We start from the raw sequence: 20,690 nt of genomic DNA, 5'->3' as shown, positions 1-20,690 counted from the left end.
CCCTCCATCCCCTTGATTCTGAGAGGCCGTTTTTCTCTACGGCCACAAAGGGAGAGGGGTCGGATTGCGCCAGCACATTCACGAGCCCACTTTGTTTTCAAATGGTTTTGTTTAGTTGTGACACTGTAGACACCCAACACCTTCCAAGAATCCGAACTCTTCTGTGGGGGAGTACAGAGGGCAGGTGGGTGGTGTGCAGGCTTGAGGGGAGAGGAGGGGTGAAGTGGTATGGACAGAAGGACATTTTGGGGTAGGAATACAGAGTTTTTAAAAGAATCTGAATTTATGTGGCTTCTCAGTCATCCTCTGTCTTCTCCTGACTCCTTACAAGATGTTTTACCTTTTGCTACCCCCTCCTGTTCTTTGGCTCCTGTGCCCCACCCTGTTCTATACTGCTACCTCCCCTGCCCTCTCCTCCAGTGCTCCCAGTGCTCCCTCATGCCTCCAGGCATTGACACTGTTTAAGCTTTTCCACCTCTGAGTGTTTAAGAAGATTAACATAGCAGGATCTGCACTACTCAGCATCAAGTTGGCTAATGCTAGACAGCTAATACAGGCCTAATTCTGGCTTATCCTTTACTTTTACATGGTACTTTCTGCCACTGTTGATGACAGTGTCACCCTATATGCATGAGTATGTACTACAATAATCCTTTCAGTTTTATAATCCAAGAACACACTTTTACTATGTTCATCCATGATTTGGCTTAGGTAAAAATGTAGGATATCCTGCTGGTTGTCATGTCCGCAAGAAAAAATACATTAAAGTATGTCAATATTTCACTGGGAAAACACAACATGCTGCAGACACAGAACACAACTCCATACGAAAAGCCTCAGTTTAAAATGTGTGCATGCTGTCAAAAATACAATTTATGTCATTGTGCACAAAACAATAGAAAACAATGACAATTTTATGTTACAGGATGAGACTGACTGCTGAAATGTTACATGAAAAAAGTGGCATGCTAACTTCTTCCCCCTGCCATGTGGGCGGAGAACGTGTCTGCATGGTAGCCAGAAAATGGTGCCAATATCTGTTGCAGATGAAAAAAGGTTTTTTCCTGAACCATGTTTCCATAAACCTGACCCAGCAGAACCTGTAAATGACAGTAAATGGAAGAAAATGGCAAAAGAAACAAAGAAAAACTATCTCACTGGTTAAAGCTGCCACAGACCAATTTTGATTTTAAAAAGGACAATTAAATATTTCAGTTTTCTTTCAATAATTACCTGATTATTATATTCATTGATACGAAGCCTCCATTGAAGGGAGGCACAAGCACAGCCTTTGTAAATGTGTCTTGACATGCTTGACGAGGCAGCAGTACCTGAGCTCGCAGGGGCAATGGAGTCAATTGCTACACATAGGCAGCGCTTTGAAGGGCAGGGGTGTGTTCCACATCGTGCTAGGGGTGGCTCACTCACACACACTTGATCCAAACCATGACCATACACACCGCATCCCTAAGGATGGAGGGTGCAGCAGCAAGCTACAGACTCAACCTCACCAACACCGTCCATCCAGGGGCAGCTACCTGCTCATGCTTTTTCCTTTTTGAGCGGAGGAGAGCACATGTGTTGCATGTGTGTGTTTCCGGGCCATTGCAAGAAGGTAAAAGAACAAAAAGAGTGTGTGTCTGAGAGAAACAAGAGTAAATAAAGAGACATGGAAAGAGAGCATAGGGAAAGACTATCTGCTGCATTAACCTTCCCCTCCACAGTGCCAGTATAGAGTCTTTTCTGCACTCCTCTTTCAGCAGGGAGGACCCAGGGGACAGTAACGCTAAGCCCTGCTCCATTCTTCCACCAGAAACTTTGATTTCCTATTAGGTTCCTCCTGATGGGGACTGATGGAGGGGGGCATAGAGATGGAGGGCAGGAGAGAGAAAAGAAAGCGGTGGAGAAAAAAAAAAGTGACAAGTGGCCAAAAGCAGAATGAAAAAGGTGGCAAAGAAAGCGAACAAATGCAACGAGTGCAGGGAGGAGGAAGAAGGAGAAGAGTAAAGATGAATAAGGAGGGCCGGCCACACAACACACAGGGCGACGGCAGGACGTCGGCTATGGGACACTGGCTGTCCCTGTCCTAGGTACCGAGGGCATTGTTTACACTCAATCCATTTAGTACTGACCTTTCTAAGCTGGCAGACATACAGACTGAGTGGTAAAAAGGCACACTAAGCAGCAGACAGGTTGGTATGCAGACAGACAGGTGAGATAAGAGGAAGGCGGAAAAATGCCAAAGTGAACCAAAATGGCAAAAAAAAGTAGAAATGGGTGTGTAGGTAAAAAGAAGAAACGGGTCATAAATAGCATTTTTAAATAGAGTTTTTCCTGAATGCTCTTGGTACCCAAACTAACCAGCTTGTTTAGCTGTTACGAGGGGAGAAATACAGACCGACAGACTCAACCTGCTGTATCTGGATAATCCAGCATTTAGACGGACCCGGTCGGCTCTTTCTCCATAATCTGTGTTTTGTAGACTATTGTTCAGAGGCCTGGAGTCTGGCATTTTGGACTGCCAAAATTTGAACATTTCACCACTTCACCATTAAGCTATATAAGTTATTATTACCTGGAGAGGAGTGGAACTTGATTGGTGACTGATGGTGTACTCATCCTTTTTCAAGTGAGATTTGATGCCATTTTCTTATAGACCTACAGAAATACGCTTACTTTTGCAATCCCAAAAGCAATTCTTTACAGGTCTACCACTTCTTTCTTTTTCACAAAATTAGTTAACAATAATAAAAATGAAGACGAACCTACCACAGAGCACACAGATAGGAAAGTAGGAAAAAATAGACACAAGCTTTGTTATTCCTCATCTCAACCTAACAACAGAAATGTTTGCATTGTGTAGGCGTCCATAGTGACTTTTACTTAAACCAAGTCTAAAATTGCACAGAGCCATTGAAAAGGCCTATATTACTATCACAATGCACATATGTGGCCTGCATTTTGTGTCACGGTACATGACCTCCCATGAGGGCAATGCTGGAACAAAAACCCCTTTGCTATACAGGGAGTGCAAGTTCAACCGATATCTATTGTCGCCCCGCTTCTCTTACAGATTTTGCGTAGTTGACCTCATTATGTAGACAAGTATAGAGTTTTTCTGGTAAACTGTGAGATGTACAGTTGCTGCAGGTTGACACGTGGCACATGTACAAAAAGAAAGTGTCCAAAATAATTGCATACAATTCCCAGCTGTCTATGAACCTGGCTTAGAATTTACAGGCCCTTTCTAAGGCAATAATCTTTTAATGACTTAAAATTCACTAAAATACCAAGACAGTCCCCACAGATGACTTGCTCAACAACAACATTTATTTGTGTTTTTGTGATAAGTAGTTCCCATGTCATGTGTGGGAAAGAAGGATGAGACAGATATTAAAGTTGTGTAGGCGAGACAGATACATACAGAGAGAGACAAAAGGAAGCAGGACAGAGGTAGTCGGAGGGAGAATGATTGATTGATGTGGTCAGTGAGGCGTCACTGATCTCCACGGGAGCCCCCCTCTCCTCAATAAAGAGGATGTGGATTGGCCTTAATGGTGTGAAAACAGGGAGACTCCAGCACTAATCTGGGAGGAGGAAGATAAGGACGGTCAAACCAGTTAAAAACAAACAGACTCCGTGAACTCAGAAATTTCTCATGTTTGCCATTAAACTAACTTTAGCTGATTATTTAGTTTCCTTTTTATAATCTGATTACATACATTTATGGGATGAATATTTACCTTAAACTATAAATTCAAACAAATTATTGTAGAAAAAATACATTTTAATTAGGCTGAGACAAATATCAGTGCAACTAGGCAACATGGTCATAGCTCAGAAATTTAGAGAGCTGCTCCACTGAGCTCCACAAGCTGACAATGGTTGGAACAATGTGCAAAAACAGGACGGAGCTCCTACCTGAGGTTCTAACTGTGAAGAAAAGGCCTGTGCATTCCTCTAACTTCCTGTTCACAGTCAACACTGCTCTGGTATCTTACACACAAAGACAGTTCAGAGTTATGCATGATTTGACAGTGGATATTAAAATTACAAAAACAAATCAAACTTCTATTTTTAATTGTGTAGTAGGGATGATTGCAATAATTTAACATATATGTTGTCTCTGTTGTTTGAAATTGAGATAAAGGTCATATATGTTAATGGCTTATGAAGTTAAATTTTGATTTGTAATTGCTTTTAACACCCCAAATATGTCCCGGGTCAATTTGACCCGAGGGATACCAGAGGGTCCCAAATGTGAAGAAAACACAAGGGTTAAAGAAATTGTGAGTGTAACAGGTGGAATATGAGCCTGATTTCGCAGTCAGGCAAACGACTACTGTTTATGTGTTTGTGTTGCCCTGCTGAGAGGCTGGCTAATCCATTACAGTGGTAGGAAATGTCTAGCTATATTAGCTGTGTTATCCTGCTGGGATCTTGTGTCTTAGTAAGAGCCTGTTATTCTCAATGACGCCCTACAGGCTTTACCAACCAACAGACAACAAATACACTTAAGACCATCTAAATGAAGTTTTTACATCTATACGCATAATTTTAGGGCTTTTTTCTGAGATGCTGTGATTAGACTATGAATGGGAATAACAGAATTTTGAAAAGCAGTGCTTGATTGAAATTAATAAATGTTGGTATTTAAGCTATTTGTGTGAGGGTGTAGGTGCACAGACCTGCTGTTACATTTCCTGTCTTGGTGAAAAGGTCCATGTTAATCCAATTCCTTCACTGTGGGAAGTGGTGTGCTGTTGTTTTATCTAGCAGGGGGCTTGTTGTCTGTGAATATGCCCTGCAGCTATTGTTGTGTGTCTAAAAGGACCACTCCAGAAATACAAGATCGTACAGCTCCTCTGATTATGTGGGTGAAGTTGGGTGGGCTTTATCTAAGGACTTGACAACCCAAACAAAATCTGACATCAAATAAAGCAAATTAAAAGTGACTTTCTTACATGAAAATTGCATAATAACAATGTATGAGCTGAAGTGAGGCTGTTTAACATGATGATACTGGAGTTGTTTAAAGCTTTCTGCTGCAGCATTAAACATGAATGTTATCTGATATGCTTGGCTTCTTTATGCAGTAGGTCAAAGGTGTGTGTTGACAAAAAAAGTTAGCCCAGACAGAGTTTATTTTGTGTGAGTGTGTATGTGTGTTTTTACTTGTGCAAGTGCCTTTGAATCCACTTTTTTTCCCTGGAAATGCGCTTGTGCCATTCTCCATATAAACTCATGTGTCACTCTTAGTCACCAAATCTCAATTGCCTGCTTTTCAGAGCACAGAGATGGCTTTCCACAGCTCCATTGTGGTCTGCTTCTTTCCTGGATCTCTGGCTGAATGGACAGATTGAAAAGAGTGGGGTGAAAACGATAGGACATGTAACTCTAATTGGTAAGATAGAGAGGGAAAGATGTGCATGTTCGTGTGAGCATGTACCAAATCCACCGTGTGTCTATGTGCACCTGAGCGACGGAGACAGGCAAGGTAAGGGGGTGCGCTGCTGCTGTCTGTGCTTTCTGTGCTGTGTGAGTGCAGGAGGGAGGCTGTAAGTGATACCCTTGTCTGTTCCCTACTTGCCCCACTCTGAGACCGCTCCACCCAGGCCAGCCCGGGAGAGAGTGGGGGTCCCCTGGGAACTGGACAGGACAGGGAGGGAGAAGGAGGGGGGCAGCACGGAGGCCAGGCTTTCAGCCTCTCTGAAAAGAAGCGGAATCAAATACAAGCAAAATCTCCTTCAATATACTGTATCCCTCACCTGAGTAGGGCAACTAGCTGAAAGGAGAGCTGCAAGGGCAACTGTACAATGGGCTCAGGAAGGACAAGAGAGATCAGAGAGGAGAGGAGAGATATAGTTAACCATGACCATTCCATAACCTTAACTGTGTATTTATTATTGTGACGTGTGCATTTTCCTTTTCAAACCAGAAGTTTAATTTGAACTATTTTAACTGTACAAAAACAAATCTGTGCAGGAACGGATGCTACGAAAGGCCTTAACTTGAAATTTAAACCTGAGAGGAGACCATAATGTTATCTGTCAGAGACATGCATGCAGTCAAAATCAGCCTGAAGAGCTGCTGTAACCCACCTCAGCTCTAACTGTCGATGGTAAAGACTGGGTGATACAGATTTCCTTCAGTGTAATTCAGTGTACCGGTAATTATCTTGTGGACCAGTAAATCAGAACTCTACGGCTGCTATAGGAGAATTATTAGCAATTTGCATTGAGTGGAAGAGTAAAACTCACGAAACCAAAGGGTTGATGTATTGTAAGAAAACAGCATTAATCAACAGTTCACAAAATAGATTCCCAAATTATACACAGGATCACAATTTCTGGTTCCGATGGCTCACCACGACCACTGAGGTCCCCCTCTATCTTTACAGAAGGACCATTACTTTTCTGTACTAGAACTCACCTCCCATTTTTCCTTTTAGCACCACTCACACTCAAATAACAATGAAAAACAGAGGGAAATGTATTTTCACACCACAATATAAACAACTTTTTTAAGCACAACATATGAATTGAACGCCTCTTTACTCCATATTATCATTAGCATATGCATGTATTACCTCCACCTAAAAGACTAGTATCAATGGTTTACTCACCAGAGGCTCAAACATCATATACACACACACTCCGGCAATCCAGGTTCAGCTTTTGAAGAAACAGGGACACAGGAAATCAGCAATGCAAAGCTCATGTGGCCACCAGCCTAAGCTAGCGCCATAGCGGCAAATAAACACAACTTACTTTCTCCTTTGTTTCCTTTGCAGAATACACGGTCCACTAATCAATCCACGGCAAAAAAAAAACCTTCACTCCACACGCAGATGATTATAGCGACAAAGAAGTTGAGATATCAAAACCCCAAGAATATCCACAGCAGTTAGCACACAGCCACCTTGATGTTGACCCAACAACACGTATGCCATTAACAGCATCTGATTGGTCACATTGCATCACGTGAACCCCTCACATTCCTGTTGCTTGTAGCTTGAGAAAGGTACATTTGTCACACCTACAGCTAAAATAACAACTTAAACACATTTTTTTCTCGTTTCTTCGTTGACATATTTAAGATTTTAATCAGAGGTTTATTATTACTATATCAATCAAACCTAGTTATTTATTTAACCAATGCATTTGTAAACTGGACTACTAATACACTGTAGGTGTGAATTAGATTCATTTGTATAAGTTGTCTCGTGTGTTTTTTCAGACAATTAATTAAGAAACCTTTATTAGTCCCACAATGGGGAAATTGCTTAAGCAAAGAGCAAGCCATCAGCGAGTACACTGGAGGCTATGCAGGTAAAGTGCCTTCCCCAAGGACACACAACAGTGACTAGGGAGTTGGGATTGAACCACCAACCTTGCGGTTATTGGACAACCCTGCTATACCACTGAGCCACTGCTGCCCAATTGAGCTTTCTTCCACAGGCAGAGAATTGTAGGTCTGAATGCTCGTTGGCCTGCCTTTTACAGAATGCAGCTGAATATAGGAACACATCCTGGCACCTGAACAGCTGCAGAGTCTGCTGGTGGTCTATGTTTCTGTACCTGCACCACAAATCAACAGGATTCTACGGTCCAATTAAAGACATGATGTCTGGTTCTCTCAAAGCTGGAGAGTTTCCCTTGCATTACACCATAATGTATCTGACACTTGCTGCTCACAATGTAACAAACTCTCATGTATCTCATGCTTTTGTGTGCACACATGTTCATACTGTACACGTGAATCTGGCAGATTGCCAGCGGAGGTTACGTGTGTTGAAAATGGCTGGTGTCAAGTGATTGGGTGCTGACACACCAACGAATGCTCACGTGTGTCTGAGGAACCACACAAACACATATATGTAAAAGAACAGCCACCCTGAACTCTGACCCTCTCACACCCCTCTCATGTTCCAAGGTGTGAAAAAGATGGAAAATCACCTCAAGCCAAATCACTTCCGAAACTTTCGAGAGATTTCTTTTCATGTGTGCAGAGTCAGTCAGAGTGACGGACTCTGAGGAGGGTCAGCTGCACACTTTCTGTAACCCAACACTGCTGGAAGTCACACTATGTCAAAGGGAGTAAATAACCTTGCACTTGAGGTGTTTCCTGTTAAGAAAGTATAACTACACTGCACACACACTCACATACACACAGAGCTGCTGTTTGAAATGGGTCGTTGCAAAGTGAGCAAAAAATAAAAATAAAACAAAAACAGAATCCAAACAATAGTTATAAAAAAGACAGCATAACATTATAAGATGTACAGATGATGTACAGGTATGTGAAAAAGTAGGGGGGGTCAAAGGTCCAAAAACTGCAAGAGTGATTTAACAGGGGACACACACAAACACACACACATCAAAGCAATACATCGTCAAACATGCAAATCTACCATTCACACACTCTCTCTCTTGCACACACACACACACACACACAAAGCCATGTAACTGATTCCACAGGAGCATTGAGCACTGTGGATAATTGGTAGCACTATTGTGCTGCTCTTCAATGGGCTGGTTACCCAAGAAGCCTCATGTTCGTGTTCATGTACATTTGCTTTGAAGGTGGTGGACACAAAGAGCTGAACCCTGCCCAGAACAAAGCCCTGGGAGACCCTGCTTCACCCATAGATGTCTTTCAGGAGACAACCGCAGAGATAACTGATCTTCTTCCTTGTTACTGTGTGTATGTGTAAAGCGTGCGGCTGTGTAAGTGTGTTTATGTGCAGGTGGACATACTCAGAAGGATGGGCTACATGTCATGGTGGAAACCACAGGATGTATTTTGTCAAAATAGTTTAACACCTCCCTTTTTCTCAGAGAATGAAACGCCCATGATGAGTGGGTTTTTCAAAATAAACTGTACATTAAATTATGTCACTACAATAAAATGTATGTTTATGCACTGCTGGTTGTTGCTACCTTTATAATCATAGATTACTCTGCAGTATTCTGTTTGCTTGTTGCTGCTCGATTTAAACAACCTCTGATGTACACATCCTTTGGGTTATGCTGCATGTCTTTGTTTATGTGCTTAGTTATCAGCAGTACATCACCTGCAGCATACTTGATATAATTTATAGAAAAACTTTTTAATCCATGGGGAAAGCTTTACTGTGGATCAGTTTGTGTTGCTGCAGACAGTTGTTACTCCCCATATCTAAGTTGTATCTACATTTCTAATGAAACATTACAGATTAAGGTTTCATTAGAAATTTAGATACATTTTAGGACTGCAGTAAATATGGCCAACAGAAATTACATGAAGTCCAAATTATGTTTGCTTTAGAATGCAAAAACAAGGAAAAGGGGTAGTTTTAGACTTAGGCACCTATATTGTGTATACATTTTTCAATGATAACCAGATTTGTTAACTCTGACACATCATCCATGGATTATGTTTCTTTTAATTTGCATCATGTTTTATTGCAACTGTTTAGAATTATTATCCTTTATTTTTATTCTTACCTTTTTTCAGTTTTACACACTGTCTGCAAAGTCGAAGTCTTTTATTAATAACAAGAGCATTAACTGGGAGTTTATATGCACTAAAAACACTCCTATCATCATTATTATTCAAAGATCAAAACAAATACATCTATACATCAGCTACAATTGGTGTGACTGTGTGCCAGCACTTCTACTGAAACTCATTAACAATTAATAGCATCACTGAGTTACAGCATGCCATGCAACAGGTGCTCATTGCGTCACAGCTGCATTGTGTGTTTGTGTGATCACGATACGCTACGCTACATGATAAAACAGGGCTGCAGTGGCTAATGAGGGGTGAGGGCTTCAGGCTAATTTAAGGGTGAGTTTGGACAAAGGGCTAGTTTGGGGTGTTTGAGTCAGGCCTTTATAGTTGGTTATCTGTCTGTCTCTGTAACAACCCATGGTGTTGCCTGTTGGTGTCTGCTCTGTCCTTCTCCCTCCCTCTCACTTGTTATTCTGTCTCTATATCTGCCATGGTGTCCTCACTCACTGCTATCCCTCACTCTCCCTCCCTCTCTCCCTCCCTCTCTCTCTCTATCTCTGGGACAGCAGATGGAAACTATGGCCCAGTTCTGCCTTTTGTTCTGGGTCCCCAGAGAGACCAGTGGCTTTTTGGACAGCACACAGCTCGGCTCCCCATATCTCATACAAAATGCAAGTGCCTTTCTTTTCATTAAAAAGGAAGCCAGGGAATGCACATTTCTGAATATATTTATTGAAATGAGCATGACTGCAGAGGCTTCAAGTGTGTTGAAAAACACCACTTGATAACAGATTGCTTATTAGGCAGGCTTCATTGTTTGTTTTTAAAATTCATAATGTAAAATATTCTGTGCATCTTGTCATTATTTTTAACAATAAAGGTTAATGTAAACTCTGTGTGTTTCTTCTGTTAAGAAAGTACTTGTATAAAAGTTAATTAGGGGCAGAGCAGCTGGAGCAGACAGGTTCAGGTCGATTTATGGTGCTGTTCAACAACTTCTTTTAAAAACAAACAGTGGAAGAAGATAAGTGTGCCAAAGCTTTTTGATCTAAAACAGTAGCAAGAGGCGAGTTATAAACTCCACATGATGCCGTTTCACCCTCAACAGTGTCCACACGCCTCACTGCATCTCAGGTTCTCCCTGACTCTTCCACTGTTGTTATTTTTCATAACGTCCGTGCATAAATAATGAATGTGTGTGAAACCTCAACCTGCAGCATCCCACCTGTTGACGATAGCCCCCCCCCCCCCCCCCCTCTCTTGCCTATAGTTAACATCTTACAGAAGGATCAGAAACCGCATAACAAATGAACAAATGTAGGCTAACCTGTTATTGTAGAGATAATGCACTCTGGAAGTGTTTTGGCGCTGATGAGTTGGTGATACATGAATTTAAACGCAACTAATATGCAAAGTTCTTTCCCAAGCTATGGATTTCTTCGTTATCCATATTTGCATAACACACGGATGCTTAACAACAATAACAAACGTTTTCAGTGGGATCTAAATGGACATTAATTGCGGTTAATATATATGAAAATTCAGTTTCATGACTGCTCATAGATGTTTTTATTGTGGTGGCTGCGGCCTCATCAGGCTGAATGATATCACTGAATACTATTGAGTTTCCCCCCAGAGAACATTGTTGTTGCTTTCCAGCTCCACTGTAGCTATCTCTTTAAAATGTTTACGGAAACTTAATCTCCCTTAACCGCAAAGCGAACTCGCCGCAGATGGCTGTCTAATCATACTCAGATCCAGCTCTACCTGCATAAATTTTGTGAATAATTTAACGCGGCGTCCTTATTATATTCCCCTTTATTCCCTGCCGTCCAGAGGCGAGCAAAGGGGCACGGACTGTGATTGGCTGACAGCACTGGGTGGGAGACAGGGCAGTGACAGGCAGCAAACAGTGGGTTCACTTATTTCATAAATAATTTCTTAGTATTTTGCTTTTTTCTGTTGCACGCACCTTTGTCCGGCGGGCCTTTGAAACACGGTGGAAACCAGCGGCAGAGAAAGAGGGAACAATTTCAGCCCGAGTCACGCAGCAGGACGGGCTGCCAGACACGGCGTGCGCGTGCGTACACGTCCACGTTTGTTCGAGTTGATGGAAAGAGAAATAAAGGAGAAAGAAAAGACGATTAGGTGTACCAGTGTGTGTGTGTGTGTGTGTGCAGGCCTTTCTTTAGTTGAGAAAAGTGTGTTCCCTCTCGAGTCAGGTCCTCGGGGACACGGTGGGGACCCGCGAGCGCTCACCAGCTGACAGCGCGTGCTTCATTGAGGCCATCCAACACCTCGGCCCACGAGCCTGCCAACAATAGCCTGAAATTAATGCACGCTCCCCATTAACAAATCTGGTACTCACCAAATGGACAACGTGGCAACAGTTCAGCAGAGAGAGAGAAAAAACTTTAGTGAGACATTTGTTGCAAGAAAACAACGTTGTGTTACGATTTTCTGTGAAGTTTCTGCAAGTTTGTAACAGGACAGTGTAGGCCAGGGGCCGCGTGCACCTGTAGCATATGGCTAACGAGCGCGTGTTGGACACGTTTGACGTCGCTGTTAGTTCAAGATGAATTACATAAGAAGAGATCAAGTGTTGAAACCTTCCTTCATTTAATTGAAATGCATGAGCTGCACATATATTTTTGCACATCACTGTCAGTTGTAAATAAACTGTGCACTTTTTAAAGTCCCGAAACTTAGTGTCTGGTTCTTATAGAGACTATATTTAAGATAAAATGTAAAACATTTATAAACGTTTATGTGAAGCAAATGTTGACCTAGTTTATTATATATAAAGTTATAAATCTATATATAGGCTGTATAATATTTATCCAAGTAATATATATATTACTTGGTTAAATATCATCATATATATATATATATATATATATATATATATATATATATATATATATATATATATATATATATATATATATATATATATATATATATTATTGTTGTATGTTGTTGTATATTATTGTTAATATATATATATATTAACAAATATCCAACAAATAACGACACATTATTATTATTGTCTTTTGATATCATTATTATTGTTGTTACACTTTCATGGTCTATTGTAAGGTGTAAGGTGTGTAAGGTGTAATGTGTGTTGAAACAATAATCAATATACATAATTGTTTTCGTTTGCTTTTTTATTCCCAAAATCAAATGAACATAACAAAGAATGGCAAAAATGATTGCTTTTCCAGCAACTTTTAACTATGGAGTTATAAAAAGCAAATCAAAAATGAAACATCAGCAATAAATACATTACATACATCAATTTATCATCCAGTAAAAAGAAATAAAGGACACACAAAAACTCACATGAAGATACAAAAGAAAATACAAAAGAAGGCAGCAATGATGGCTACATTAAATAGGCTATTTTGTATGAAGTTGGCGGTCCTACACTAGCAAACAAGGCAAATCTATGTTGTTTGTGGGTTTGAAAACAAACAAACAAAAAAAAATCTGAGCCTCAGGCTCGAATATTTTAAAGTGCAAATAATGAACTTTTGAAGTTGCAAAACAAAATACATTATACACATGATCATTTAAGACATAAATCACATCAAAAATCAATGCTACAAAAATGTTTATACATTATCAAATATAAGCAATTATCCATAAAATGATGATTTTGTGGAAGACAGCTTTTTGTTTTGGTTGGAGTGACGTGAGGGATACCCATGGCAGTGCTGCGCGCGACATGGCAGAGGGGTCCTCCAGCCACGCCTCCATGGAGACTGGAAATTATAGGATATACATTTATTGGCAGAACCGAATTAGGCCTATCTCACATAAAAAAACATCTTTAGACGATGCAACAAGTCGGTAAAATAGAATCATTCTTAAAAATTGAACATGACATTTTTGAAAAAAAAAATAATTACCTCCTACAAAATGCATTTTGTCAGCAGTATATAGATGATTGACACTGTTTGCGGACATTATGTAGTTTTAGGCTATAGTGACTGTATTTATGAATCATTACTTTAGAAAGAAACAGCGTTGTGATGGTGGGTGGGCAGCTTGAGTTCTGAAAGATCATCTTCTTCACTTGAGTGAAGCTCCATCGCTATTTCATCCGAGTCACTGTAGTGAGAATGCGGGGAAAACTCTCCGTCGCTCCGGGGAGAATCTTTCCTTCCGCTCCCGAACACGGAACTCCCTGGAGAGGGCGAACACATCGCTTCTTCCACCCTGACAGAAAACTGGCTCTTGTCGAAGGAGTTACGGAAAGGCATCCCGCTGATGTGGACCGGTAAGCTGCTCCCTGCCGCTGCCGTCCTGCAGGTTCCAGGAGACTGCGCGGCTCTGTCCTTCGCTCCGTCAAAGCCACCGGCTGATGTGATCAAAATGTCACACTTTGGCGAGTTGCTGTCACTGTTGGAGATGTCGTTGCTGCTGTTAGAGGAGGCCGGACCTTGGAGCAGGTCCGCCAGTGCGTTGATGTAAATCTGCGCCATCTGTAAAGTTTCATATTTGGAGAGCTTTTTGTCGTTGTCAAACGCAGGGATGACGCTGCGCAGCTCGTCAAACGCGTGGTTAAGCCCATGCATCCGCCGTCTTTCGCGCGCGTTGGCGGCCACTCGCCTCTGCTTCTGGACGCCGTTGACCGGTTTGCTGGATGGGGCTCTCTGTCTAACGGAGGCCTCATGTTCGGACCCGGTGACGGTGCCTTTGAGACGGCACAGGTCCCTGACTTTGAGCGCAGCAGAGGAGGGGCTCTTGGTTGACTTTCTGTAGCTGGGAGGGCTTGGATGTCCTGAGGACCCCGGGGAGCCACTCTCTGAAAATAAAGACGGAGGATTAGTTTGGATTGACAACAAGAAGTAATGAACATGTTGAGAAAATATAAATAAAATATTTTTATCTATGACTACAAACTCAGCTGAGAATTAAAGTTGCTCTTTTTGACTGTGCAGTTAAACTACTTTAGGTCTACAGCAGCTGCTGTCGGCCACCTGTTGCATGTTTAACTGCACTGAAACATCCAAAGTTGTTTTTATTAGTAGTATCTCTCACCCTGGTAGGATCCGGTGCTCGGGCATGGCGAGTGCCGCAGGTAGTCCGGAGAGGTGGCGTGTGCCGCGCAGGTGCCAGAAGCTGGAGCCAGCCAGGCGCGTGGGTCAGTGCCGCTGTCCACGAGCATCAGTCCAGGGTCGTAGCGGGACTCCTCGAGCTGCTGCTTCCCTCCCCTCTCCAGCCCTGCAGGGCTGCCGCAGCTCTGCTGCCGCGTGTCCAGGGCTGCCATCTCCCGTGCGCCTTTGGTCCAGTCTTCCACAGTGAGGACATCCATGATCCAAAAACCGGTCTTCTAACAATATTAGAAAGAGTTCTTGGAGGCACGCACTGCTCTGCTGTCGCACTGTGTGTGAATGTATCTGTCGCGTGCGAGACTCCTTCTCTGGTGTCTCAAGGCGCGGCGTCGGTTTAAAAAACGGCACGCGTCTGGAAGCCCCCCTCCTCGCGCTGGTCGCGTGTTGACGTCCAATAGGAACTCACGGTAAAGCCCGAGAGACGTGATTATGGCCCCCCGAAGCCGGACTGTTTATGATACCGTTACGATTTAAGGGTGTGTTTAACGCAAGGGAGGTAAGAGGAACCTCCCACAGGACGCACGTGCAGGTGATGGAGAAGCGTGGACAGCGCGAGACGTGCGTAAAAAGGGCCGAATTCCTACCTGTCTCTGCGTGTGTGTCACATCTCAGACATGACAGAGGGCAGGGAACCGGAAGGGTTAAAGGGGTTAATTTGCCAGCCTCGACCGAACTATTTCCTCATTGCGATAAAAACTTCCACCCAAATCCCACAAAGTTCAAGTTAACACAGACCAGGGTGCAACACGCAGAGGCCTGCCACCATGACAGGGATCTGGGGCGACTTTGGAATTTCTTCTAAAGTTAGAGAATGAAAACCTGAAGTGGCCTCAGATAACTGTCAGACACTGTGCACATGGTTTATGATTAAAACAACTGCACTGTGCACAAAGCGTCAGGGAGTGGAATGTTTACAGGAGGGGAAGTCTCTGGAAGACAGCTTGACCAGGAGCGCGTAAAAAAAAAAAGAAAAGTTGCGGTTCCTGGGGCTCGCGCGCTCATTGTCAGTTCATTCATTCTAAGATCATCTCCAGTTTCCATTTTCTTTTGTGGCGGCTCTAAAACCTTTTGATCCGGCTCTCGGAACGCCCTATCGGTAAAAAGGGCTTCACAGGGAACGGAAACATGAGCAGGGGGCTCGCGCTCAACACTGTTTCCGCACTGACACGAGCTGTAAGTGACGCAGCTTGATGTGAGGAGAAAGTACACGCGCGCACACGCACAACACACATGACTTTAAATTAATCATATGTCCGATTATTACATTATAATTTACTTTCTGAAAAGAAGTTTGAAAGCTGCAGACACACGATGAGCTGTGTGGGGAGCCACCTGCAGTCTGCTGATCAAAGCAGGCCTGCGCACTGAGATGCAAACTTTTAAGGCCTAACCTGCAAATGAACAATGGACTAATTGCTGGGTGGAAATTAGCGATTAGGCCAAATTGCCACAGTCGATCTAGCATTAAAAGGACATGCTGAACTAGGATAAATACAGTAGCCCAATGTATGAATACATTGGGCTACTGTATGTTGCCCCCCCCCTTGTGCCTCATGAGGCACAGCTGAGGACAAAGGCAGCCAACCTGTAGCTTACAGACTTAAATCAGCTGCCACTTAAATTTAACACAAATTCAAACCAAATTTATCATTTATTAGGGTTTATTAGATTTATTAGGTTTATTTATTAGAACATTTATCAATTCAAAAGCACATAGATGATATAAACTGATATCAACCATGTAGCCTAAAAGAATTTTCGTTCTCATTAAAAATTGTCAACTCGAAATCGTGAGAAAATATTTGTGGGAGGAAATCCCGGGATTTCAGAGATAACCCCACATCAGCCTTTTCTATTTTTTATTCATGTATTCATCATGGGGACGTCTTGCGGGCTAGAGGTCTGGCGCCGAGCGTTCGCCCCTTCTTCCCACCTACAAGCCCCCCATCCAACGGTGCCGGGCTGGGCTCCTGAAGCTACCGACAGGTTGGATATTGTAGCTGGCGATTATTAAAGTGTCGCAGCCACAATGGAGACTCTATGTTCCATTGGTCACGCCTGGGGGGCTCCTCGAGGGACAGGGGCGGGCTCCCATTCCAGTGCGCGAGAGGAGTCTGCATGCTGCCCCTTCTCATTCCCATCTCCCTGGAGACAGGGGCGCGACGGGCACGAGACTGGAGTGAGGGGAGCTGGACTTTTTTTCTAAATTCACCAAATCCATAATCTGGAAACTGTTTAGGTGAAGTGCTCCTTCCTGTTGCTTTGGAAGCGAAGACTGCACTTAACTGGGAAACATTAGAGCTTAATATCACCTTTAGTTCTTGATCTTTGGTTGACTACTTCATAAACATTTTAAACTTATTCTGTGGCAATTTGTTTCAGATTATTTACCATGCCTTCTGGCTGAGGCCAGAGGAATATGACATATTCACAGAAAGTCTCATAGCTTCAGGTCTAGTTGATGTGTAGCATTCAAAGCATCATTAATTAATTTCTTCTATTATTAGTTTGGCAATGTCTGCCAAACTGAGTGAAATAGGGAGATCATGGGGGGAGCTAAATAGTGCCACACACTGGTTAAATAGAGTTACTACAAGGTAATGCTCTAGTGAACTTGACAGCACTCCTCAGCAGTGCCTCTATCCAGCTGTTAACAGCAGCATATGAGCCTTTGAAGTGAATATTTGAAGACACAAAAGCACAGCTCAGGCTTGAACTTAAAATGTAGCCCATACATAAATCAATCTCACATGAATTTTATGTGTGATTATATATTAACCCCTTAAATTTAATCTGGTGAGCTATATAGGAGTATGGCTACTTACCAATATGTGGATCAACCTACCACACAGCCACAGCCTGTAGGAAAGAACAGACATGAGACATATCCAGTATCAGAGTATATGTAAAGTGATTTCTTTCAGTGCTGAATCGCACACAACTAACATGATTGATAAGTTTGTGGCCCAAGGGTACTTACTATTTTCCATTTATTCCAGTAGTCATCTTGGGCTTCCAGAAAAGTGTTCCAATACAAACACCATCACTGTCAGAAGAGTGATCATTGGGTTCTTTCTTCATCTGGAAGAAAATGTTGCACAAATCCACATTCCTGTCAGGCAGCCATCACCCTCAGAGACCAATGTGCTGGAGCATTGGTCCTGTAGTGCTCCTCTTTACAGCTTTAAACACCAAGTCTCATCTCATGGTTACAAGTTATAAGGCTGAAAAAGTTTTGGATCCCAGCTTGGCCATTAAGAAGCTCCTCTGGTGTTGCCACGATGTCCCTGTGGTCATCTTTGTGTGATAAGCCTTTCAGACCACTGCAGCAGATGAAGGGCAATTGTGACAAATTTTCAATTGCTGAAATAAAAATATAACAGATTTGTAAACAAGTTTCCATCAAATATTTAGTTAATATTTAGAAATGATTCTCAGAGTGAACCATATCATCTTTATTATGAGGCACCAGTCTACATTAGCAAAGACAACACATACCATCCCACTGTAGAAAACCTGTTTATTAGACAAATTATACACAGAAAGCTTTGCCACTTGTAACAGAGGCCCCAGTTTGTTCGGTTTTTGAATAATATGCAACACATACAACAAAATAGGCCTATATTAAATACTGTACATCATAAATTTTTGAAAATTATCAAGTAAATCCTGTAGTTCTATGTATGAAATTAAAAATGTTAACAGATAGCAAAACAGCAAGTTTGTGCATGCTTTGTTTTTAGTGAACTTGCCACTTTTTGTTATTTAGCCAGCAAATAATAAAATGAACTCAGCATGAGAAAAAGCATAGAAAATAATAATAAAAAAATGTTTGTGTATATATGTGTGTGTTTATGTTTACCATGGATGGGACAAGGGAAACCAAATGCAGTTATGTGACTGCTCAACTCAACACTAAAGCTCAACATGATATACTCTTTTCTTCTTGTTAAACAAAAATAGCATCAACATGTAAAATATACATTTTTTTATAATGTCTCTTTCATTTATACTAAATAAACTTTTTAAATGTCTGTGTCCTATTTGTCATTCAATAGCCATACTGTAGCCTAATATATGAAAAGAATGCCTAAGAATGCTTGCTTCAAAACACTGTGGCTTGACTGAGTTCTCTACACACAACATTTTGCAGTTTTAGTTCTTAAAGATAAACTGAAAACTTGTTCTAAACAACTAACATTATCAATTATTAATACAGTGTTAGTGAAAAAGGTTTGGTTCCATATTACCAACCCGCCCCCTTAATCCATAAAATATTCCTTTAATGCTTGATGTACCACTCCCGTTCCCAGCCCCCGAAATGCACCTAAATGGTCTCATTTGAATTAATTGGCACTTTAAAAAAACAAGTTATATAAACAGTACCCTAAACATGAGAGATATGATGTGTATTTTGGACTCATCTCATAAAAGGCAGCCATTGGGTTCAGATGGCCGTTGACTCTTTAAGACATTCCCACGACCCACAGCTGCTTATCTGCTGCTCTAAAAGGTTTCCAGTAGACTGTGATATTTTGGGTTTGACTGGAAGTTGGGAGGGTACAGCTAGCTAGTTGACATATAAGGCCTGTACTGAAGATGTTGTTTTAATGGCTTCTCCTCAACACATAATCACCTCTACTTCACTGTTTGAACCTGATAAGAAGTGATCAATGAATATGACACGATGAGATTTTTAATCTTTTGAACACCCTGACCATGGTAGCACTAAGCAAAATAAAAGGAAACAAATCAAAAAATAGAAATTTCAATGACTTAATGATGCAAAACCAGAGACTACAGCACTCATTTAGCAGTTTTTCAAAGTTTGCTGAGAAAGAAAACAAGTAGACAGCTTAGAACAATGTCATTTTTTTGTACTTCCTGACCAAAAACACATTCCACGCATTAAAATCTATTTTTTTCAAAAACAAAATTCAATAAAAGACATATAATAAGCATAAGCTTTTTGAAGTTTTTCAGCTCGTCTTTTTTTTTTTTTTTTTTTTTTAAGTCTTTAAGCTGCTTTTTTTATATCACCCCTTTTTATTATACCTCTCAGAGTCTGATTAGAGGATCTCACCTTGACTTGAAAAGCAGATAGCACAATACAGGTGAGAAAAGAAAAGGTCAGCTCTACATACAATCACTTACAGGTCTGTGGGCACTGGTACAGTGCAGTGGGATTGACAAAGAGTTTAGTGTGCATCAAAAATGGTGAAAACAGTTTCAGGCCGATGCACCAAAATGGCAGAAGTAGTTTACGATCGATGCACCAAACTGGTGATTCTACAGTGTCGTACTGTTGCACTGTCATGGCAATTTCAGCAGTTTTCAGACCGATGCACCATGAAGGTGTGTGTTCAGCTGTGATGTCTTAGGTCTAGTCAGGCCACCATGTGGACACCATCTTGGAGAGATGCTTATTTAGACATTTAGAACCCCAGGTATTTGTGGAACAACATCAGAGAAGAGCAAACTGAGCACAGACTCCCACCTAGTGAAAAGGCAGAGTAAAACCAGAGAAGAGGAATCTTCCAGTATTCACTGAGATGAGGCCTTTTCAAAACACTACACGGGGCTGCTGGATGGATTCCCAGGGCTACAGACAAAAGTAAGTATGTCTTCAGAAAACAACTGCCCCATAATTGCTTATTAGTTAGAGGCCCTTAGAATTTGTTTCATGGCTAAAGAGACCACCAGTCTTTCCCCACTGACAGCCCTGGAGCTAAGAAGAATATAGAAGTGTTTCCTGGTGTTGGACTAGTACAAACTGAACCCTCCGATGGGGGTTCAGATGGTAATAAGAGTCAGGTCATTTCAGCAAATTTTCATTACATGAGGCAGTCCTCATGTCACAAAACAAACAATAAAAAAGGTCCCCTTTCACACATATCCCCCAAAATAATCCCCCAAACAATCACAAGAACAACAACAACAAAGCAAAGATTCAAGCCCCCCTTCCCCTTCTTGCCTTTCACCGGCAGGTTTTCCAGGAGGATAAGGAGCGACCTGACAGACCTCCACCTCTTTCGTCTCTTCCACGTACAAAATAGACACCCCTGGAAA

General features: G+C 41.8%; 1 protein-coding gene across 1 annotated transcript; it reads right to left on the bottom strand.

The window, feature by feature from the left end:
• Positions 1-13,514: 13,514 nt before the first annotated feature.
• Positions 13,515-14,909, bottom strand: atoh1a (atonal bHLH transcription factor 1a). The gene is made up of 2 exons (XM_028414861.1): positions 14,548-14,909; positions 13,515-14,311 (listed from the first exon to the last, which is right to left on the bottom strand). Exons 1-2 carry the CDS (start codon positions 14,819-14,821, stop codon positions 13,515-13,517), a joined length of 1,071 nt encoding a protein of 356 aa, XP_028270662.1. The 5' UTR covers positions 14,822-14,909.
• Between the last annotated feature and the right edge of the window lie 5,781 nt (positions 14,910-20,690).

This window comes from Parambassis ranga, chromosome 9, assembly GCF_900634625.1.
Source record: "Parambassis ranga chromosome 9, fParRan2.1, whole genome shotgun sequence".
Taxonomy (NCBI): Eukaryota; Metazoa; Chordata; class Actinopteri; family Ambassidae; genus Parambassis; species Parambassis ranga.
This window is presented reverse-complemented; position numbering and strand designations above follow the sequence as displayed.

What these genes read in the sequence shown, in the direction of transcription:
- atoh1a (XM_028414861.1), bottom strand. Translation starts at nt 14,821, where the DNA reads ATGGATGTCCTCACTGTGGAAGACTGGACCAAAGGCGCACGGGAGATG. An exon ending in GAGCACCGGATCCTACCAGG is followed by an intron (nt 14,312 to 14,547) that starts GTGAGAGATACT and finishes CTTTATTTTCAG; the next exon opens with AGAGTGGCTCCCCGGGGTCC.